At 38.9% G+C, this 7500-nt stretch overlaps 1 protein-coding gene across 4 annotated transcripts in view; it reads left to right on the top strand.

Annotated features, from left to right (window-relative positions):
- Positions 1-7500, top strand: part of LOC125026928 (katanin p60 ATPase-containing subunit A-like 1) — an 18800-nt gene that overhangs the window by 104 nt on the left and 11196 nt on the right. The window contains exons 1-3 of one of the 4 annotated variants that reach the window (XM_047615558.1): positions 1-35; positions 4379-4392; positions 7390-7500. The exon at positions 1-35 is cut by the window's left edge and continues 60 nt beyond it; the exon at positions 7390-7500 is cut by the window's right edge and continues 63 nt beyond it. In XM_047615558.1, coding sequence (XP_047471514.1) covers positions 7396-7500 — 105 coding nt within the window. In that variant the 5' untranslated portion in view covers positions 1-35; positions 4379-4392; positions 7390-7395. Of the gene's footprint in view, positions 36-62; positions 332-4378; positions 4393-7389 lie in introns of those variants that run through there. The other 3 variants (XM_047615550.1, XM_047615535.1, XM_047615543.1) reach the window with 3 other exon arrangements.

Genomic DNA, 7500 nt, shown 5'->3' with positions numbered 1-7500 from the left:
CACTCTTTTGTGAGGATTCCTTTGATACTGGATTGGTGAGGACGAGCGGTGTAGTTCATGGAAGTATAGTTGAAAATAGTCTTCATTAAGAGAGAGGTTTATAACTAGGTCGAAAGAAGGTTACGGAGCGCTTTTATTACTCGTGTTGCTCCTTCTGCCTGGTTAAGGTTCCTAATTATTAGGTCAAGGTCGCGTTTAGCGTGATATAGGCGAGGGTGTTGGTTTTTTTGCCTCTCATTCTTCTCGGTAGGATTCTTGGCTTAGGGGAGTTGTAATGTTGCGTCCGGAAGTGCACAGGATTTGCAGTGTCTCAGCATATCACCTTTGGCAGGTAGATACAGAGGTAAATGTTAAGTTTCATCCAGCCTCCGACTTTCGAAACCACTTTTTTTGGAGTGTAATCTCCCCTCGTAGTTTAACGCTGTTATGCTGTTGCTTTCCGTCGCATTTGACTCGTTGATGAGTAGCGGAACTTGTATTCCCCGACGGCAAAGTTGATCAAATGTGTAAGATTCGGCTTCGCACTGTATTAAGGGGGGGTAATTAGCATGATTTACACACAGAAAAACAAGAAAAACACTAAATTAACTTAAAATCGGGTTTGTTGAAACTCTACGGGGACAGTTGCCATGTTTCACCTATGCAATTACGGTATACAATTCGGCGGTTAAATCCAGGATTATTTTTTGCCTGATTGACGGACAATACAAATGAATCAAACCATGTTTGGGCACAATCAACTTTTCAATATGAAAATGCGTTTCGAAAGTTTCCAGATGACCGTTTCAAATTCATACACAAGCTTCATTAATAGTTCCTCAAATAACAACGGTATTTTGATTGACTGCGATAATAAATACAAAGCAAAGAAACAAAAAAAAGCGCTACTGACAGTTACGTGTCGCGCACGGAGACCGTGCCGCAACGGCACACGCAGTCTCCGTGAATTTTATTCTCAAACAAAAAACTTACACATTTTTGTAACACACCTTGCAAACTTTAGTGATGATTGTCGTCAAATATGGTAACCGTTCAATACTTATACTTGTCTTAAAATGTAAGATGGAACTTATTGACCTTTGCCTGAGCCGAAAATACTTCGGAGGCCGTGGCGAGGCTTCAGGCCGCGCAGCCAAGCCTTATTGCTCGTCCCGCGGAATTATGAAAGCTTTAGCCTGATTTCGTCGCGCGCGGCCACGACACCCACTGCGGTCGGTTGCAATAGCCAAATCGGAAATAATTTGTATTAATAATGCATGTATTATTATCCTATTAAAAGTATGCATTTTTATTACATTAATTGGCTTATTACTTGAAATGTACTTCGTGCAATAACTATGTAGATTTCGCCGGTTCTCGTTAAACGTTACTTAAATTTTACTAACCTTATATCGTCCCGTCTCCGTTATTAAGTTTTACAATAACACGTCCTCGGCGTAGCAATATTTCCAGTTATACGTGTATTTCGCAATTTGTAAACATTTCTGCCGGCTACTATATTTTTTTTTCACACGTACACTTCCTTGACCACCGGACAGATACACACTAAAGGTTTTCCATGGGCGAGGGCAGGGCTTTCCGAAAAAACTGTTTTTGATTGGTCAGAAAACTGTGACGTCATTGCCTGAAGTTTTCATTGGCTAGAATTTCTCAGTCTGTAATCGCCAAGTTGTCAGTAATTGGTCGTTATACATGGTGTCCTTGTCTTACTGTTTCACACATTAATAATTTATTATCGGTATTTCAGAAGAAATATGTCTTTACGTGCGCGAAAAAAGGTATTTGCTTTGTATTAGGTTTTATTTTACCATATGCATACAAGCAATCAGGTAAGTGTGAGCTCTTACCCGATTTTAATCGCTCTCTGAAGAACTACCATCCAGAGGAACTGTGTGTGGGGGGGGGGGGGGGGGGGGGGGGCAGGTGACGGAAGAATTCTTTCTTTCCCGCCTTGCGGCGTGTATAATTCTGCCGCTTGTGAAAAACATGAATTAATCAATTCTTTTTCAACACCATGTAACCATGGTGTTGTAGGTTACGGTAGGCAGCCCATCCATCACCGTATATCACACTGTCTGGTTTTATATATTTCTTAATAAGGGGTATGAGCGTGTCTGCACTGCGGTCAGTGTCAACCAATGGCACAATTAATTTCCTTTTACTCACACGCTCAATACCCCCAAAGACCCACACCTGGCTCTTCTTCTTTATGATTTGCGAAGTTCTAGCTTCGCCCGGGACCTGGCTCAACTGTCTGCCCCTCTTATACTTACGGCGCACGAGCAGCGTCTCGTCTATCTCAAGTATTACACCGGCACCTCCTATTGAATTTTGATTTTGTAACCAATATTCGGTTACTTCAGAACAAAAACTCCTCCAATCTACGCTAGTTGGCTTAGAAACGTGCCTTTGTAATCGCTGGTCGATAAAACGCAACTTTTACGCCGTTTTGTCTTTGCTATTTGTTCTATCTGCCACAATACCATATATGTCGATCTTCACGATATTTGCAAGGTAAATCGCAATGCGGGCAACTTACCGCTCTTGGCAAAACACCGTGTGCTCTCAGGAACTCTACAGCGTTATCATTTTTTTTCTTCAAAATAATCAGATATAACTCTATAGTAATGCGGGTCACAACCTACGCACCTGAGATCCATTTTGAGCAAAGATTTGGTATATTTGCTTTCCTTGCCTTGTGATTGGTTTATAGCATTTCCTGTAATGCTTTTGGCTTTCGTGACAAATGTCACGCGGATGTGGTATTGAATAAAAGTTTCAAAAGGTTTCGTGCGCTGTTCATGCGGTAACATTGTTGATTTTGAAAATCGCGCGCAATTCTTCAGTTCCCTCTTGCCCGTAATATGGACCATACACATCGATTTGCGCAGAGTAAGAAATGTCATAATTACTGTAAATACTCGATTTTATGATGGTATTACTCGTGTATTGTCAGACATTTTAATGTAGAAAGAAAATCACCTTCATGTAAGTTTATGGGGAATTTTTGTAGTTACGAAATGAAAGTATTACAATAAATGAACCAAAATAAAACGGTATCATTGTTTTGTTTACAAAACGTAGGAAAGGATATCGGATGGCGATTTTTAAAATATTGAGATAGTTTTTCATTTGGGGCTCTGTGACACTTGCGTGTCCAATAACTTCGTTATTTCTGATTTGCGACGGAAGTTCATAGAAGATAAGTTTCTTAGATTTATTTGCTCTATCACATGCATATATTTTTTTCCGGTTTAAAGACGGCTAGTCAGAACTTTACCTATACCGATACAGATTCATTTACCTGTCCTGAGAAAGTAAAAGTATGTGATGAAGAGGTGTGTGACTGTTCGTGATTTCTTTTTCTTTTCGTGTTTGTGTGATAGTCGGAATTGTGCTTGTTTCTTTTGGATGCTGTTCCTTTGTCTTAATAATTTTTTGAGTATGGACTGACATTTTCCCTTGTGTATGATTATTAAGACTGTGTCTTTATTTTACCAGCAGCTGGTCAGTTACCACAGATTTTTGTTTGATTTGTATTAGTGACAGATATGTCCATAACACTTCTAATTATGGAATGAAGATCCCTGGTTTCCTAGCAAGTGTATGTCATGATTACCTCAAATTGCTCAGCATTGAAAATTGCCTGTTGAATGACAGTTGAAGAGTTGCTAGTCAAATTGTCCGTCTTTTCAACTTTTTCTTTTCTTTCTTTATCCTAATATGTTTGTAGTATATATAGAATAGTAAACCAGATCATCAGTTTTTGTAGGAAATTCACACCAGATCCCATATTATTAGTTGTGAAATTCAAGAGCTGTCATGACAGTGATTATCCTTTTCCTGGATTTTGCTTACCTTTAGAACTTGTAGCACAGTTGCCTGTCAAAACATAATATTATTCCTCTTTTACCTGCAACTAAAAATGATTAGTATATGCTACAAGAATAGTCAGCCTATTTAAAGCTAATGAACTGTGAGAATTAACTAACTATATAATTTTATCAGCCATGTGTTGTTCTGTCTGTTTGTGCCTCTTTACTATGATCAGTGGCAGATCCATGAATGGTAGCCCCCCTCCAATCTTAGAGTAAGATACTGTTGGCCTAAAAGACAGTATTTGGAAATATCTGAATACTTTCAGTGATAATGTAAATTCTTCTGTGCTGAAGTTAATAACAATATGTCAGCTTGAATTATATATTTATATAATATTCTGTTATATTATCATGTGTATATATATAAGTAGATTATAATGTGTATATATGAATATTTCTACCTTTTCTCCTTACTGAACACCATTAGAGACTAGACCTTATTCCTAGCATTAATCAGTATAAAAGTGCGACATTTTCTCCAAAATATTTGGAAAATGCAGATATATTCCACCGGGTGAGCTTTTGCTTCCTTTGGAGCCTGTAATTTATTGCCTCTTGCTTTTGTTGCTTGTTACCCTTTTATCTAGCCCATTTATCTGTTTAGACTATTAACCATTATTTACACATTCCACCACTTCCATCCCCTCTTCCAAAATGTCATGGAACTGCCACTACCTGTGATGGCTTACGTCTGTGTGCAGCATTCTTCAAAAAAAAAAAAAAAAAAAAAAAATCCCAGGATGTGAGCTTTATTAAGTTATGGACTTGTACTATTTATACTTTCCTGACAGTTGAATTATAGGAATTAGACAAATATTTTGTTTCTCCCTCCTTCCTTCCTTCCCTCCTACTCTCCTACTCTCCTACTCTCCTACTCTCCTACTCTCCTACTCTCCTACCCTCCTTCCCTCCTACCCTTCTTCCCTCCCTCCCTCTCTCCTTCCCACCCTCCCTCCTTCCCTCCCTCCCTTCCTCCCTTCCTCCCTTCCTCTCTTCCTCTCTCCCTCTCTCCCTCTCCCTCATTCCCTTTCTCCCTCTCTCCCTCTCTCCCTCCCTCCCCATCTTTCTCTCTCTCTCTCTCTCTCTCTCTCTCTCTCCCTCCCTCCCTCCCTCCCTCCCTCCCTCCCTCCCTCCCTCCCTCCCTCCCTCCCCCTCTCTCTCTCTCTCTCTCTCTCTCTCTCTCTCTCTCTCTCTCTCTCTCTCTCTCTCTCTCTCTCTCTCTCTCTCTCTCTCTCCCCCCCTCTCTCTCCCTCTTTCCCTCTATCCCTCCTTCCCTCTTCCCTCTCCCTCTCTCCCTCTTTCTCTCTCTCCCTCTTTCTCTCTCTCCCTCTTTCTCTCTCTCTTTCTCTCTTTCTCTCTCTCTCTCTCTCTCTCTCTCTTTCTCTTTCTCTCTTTCACTCTCTCTTCCTCTCTTTCTCTCTTTCTCTCATTCTCTCATTCTCTTCTCTTTCTTTCTTTCTCTCTTTCTCTCTTTCTTTCTCTCTTTCTTTCACTCTCTCTCTCTCTCTCTCTCTCTCTCTCTCTCTCTCTCTCTCTCTCTCTCTCTCTCTCTCTCTCTCTCTCTCTTTCTTTCTCTCTCTTTCTCTCTCTCTCTTTCTCTCTCTCTTTCTCTCTCTCTTTCTCTCTTTCTCTCTTTCTCTCTTTCTCTCTTTCTCTCTCTCTCTTTCTCTCTCTCTCTCTCTCTCTCTCTCTCTCTCTCTCTCTCTCTCTCTCTCTCTCTCTCTCTCTCTCTCTCTCTCTCTCTCTCTCACTCTCTCCCATCCTCCCTCCCTCCCTCCCTCCCTCCCTCCCTCCCTCCTCCCTCCTCCCTCTCTCTCCCTCTCTCCCTCCCCCTCTATCTCTACCTCCCTCCCTCCTCCCTCTCTCTCCCTCTCTCCCTCCCCCTCTATCTCTACCTCCCTCCCTCCCTCCCTCTCCCTCTCCCTCTGTCTCTACCTCCCTCTCCCCTCATTTCACCCCTCCTTTCTTCCACCCTTGCCTCTCACTTTTCCTCTCCCTTTCTGAGTCTCTATTAGTCTTTTACTCTCAAGAGTCCAAAGTTGACCAATGTTGGAATTCAAATATAGATATCATGCTAAAAAAAGATAGAAGAAAAAATGAAAATGATATATAAAAAAAAGTATCAACTTTAATAGTACAAAAGCTTATTTTCTTTACATTTTTTCATGAAAAATGTAGTCAGTCAACTTTACCCCACAATGTATGTAAAATATTTGATAAGAAAACTTACTGCACCAACCTATCCATTGTATTATTTAGTTTAGATTAGGTTTCTTTAACCCTTTGACATTGGCTGACTTATCTATATTATCTTGTCATATTTGTTTGAGTAAATTTATTTTTACTTAGAACAGGTTCATTTTTTACAATATGGTCTCACTCCCCAACTCCATGTTACAAATTTTTCAACAACTTGGGTTGCCGTAATTGGGTGTGTCCCAAAGGGAAGGTTGACTTACTTACATACTTACTCACTTACTTTTTTTTTTCTTTCTTTCTTTCTTTTTTTTTCATTATTATTTGTGTCTGCAGATTATTTCTTGTACCAATATCTACAAGAAATATAAGAATATCATCAATTTGCCTTTGTCTAGTGCATCCATACTATAAAGATTAACCATACTTTGTCATATCGGTAACCTTTTTCATTTAGTTAACTAGGTTTTCCTAGAAATTATTTGGCTTTGACACCTTTGATGCCCCACCCCCTTTTGAATTAACATTTTCAAAGTCAGACACATTAAGGGATTTAAAAGCCTGATTTTATAGATTAATTGTTGGTCAACTTTTGACCACACTTTCTATCTTTTCTTTTTTCCCCCCTTCTTCTTCTCCTTTCCTTTCCTTTCCTTCCTCCATCCTCAGCCACAAAATAGTAGATTCAGCCTTCTTACATAAGAAACAGAAATTTAATTGCATGTAACTTTAATTTTCTATGTTATTGATATACAGATTGACACTGATTAATTCTTTCATTTTCTTTTTTAGTAAGTTTTCACCAGTTATATTTGATTCCTTCACTATGTAAATTTTTATGCAACTACCACAATTTGTTTATTATTTGATTTAATCTACAACTATTCCCATTTAATTAAAGAATTTTTTCAAGATTTTACCTTTAAAATTTGTCTTGTAAAAAGAAAAAAGATTATGAAATATGCATCAAATTGAAGTTTTGGTAAACTTTTCACTCCCAGTTAAGAAAACATTTAATGGTACATGCACATTGATAAGAGCCTAGTAACAATTAAGTAATATCTTAGGTGTAATTATATTGATAGGTCATTTGATTGCATCAGACATGTAGTGTAATATCAGCTGATAGTATGTATTATTTTCACTCTTTCTCAGTTATTTCTTAAAAAAACAGACCATTGTAAAAGCACTTTAAAGATAATGAAGACAAAAAATACATATCTGCATAAGGAATTTATTTTTGTTTTGAATTATAGATTGTATATCATAATTTGTTTTAGCACATGAATCCTTTAAATATTACTTCTTTTGCCAGCCTGCCATGATGGTGAATGTGCAGGACATCTGTGAAAACATGAGGCTGGCCAGAGAGATGGCCCTTACCAGCCAGTATGAGACAGCTGCTGTTTACTATCAGGGCGTTGTG

This window comes from Penaeus chinensis, chromosome 1, assembly GCF_019202785.1.
Source record: "Penaeus chinensis breed Huanghai No. 1 chromosome 1, ASM1920278v2, whole genome shotgun sequence".
Lineage (NCBI taxonomy): Eukaryota > Metazoa > Arthropoda > Malacostraca > Decapoda > Penaeidae > Penaeus > Penaeus chinensis.
Note: the sequence above shows the minus strand (reverse complement) of the source record. Positions and strands in the feature narration are given on the sequence as shown.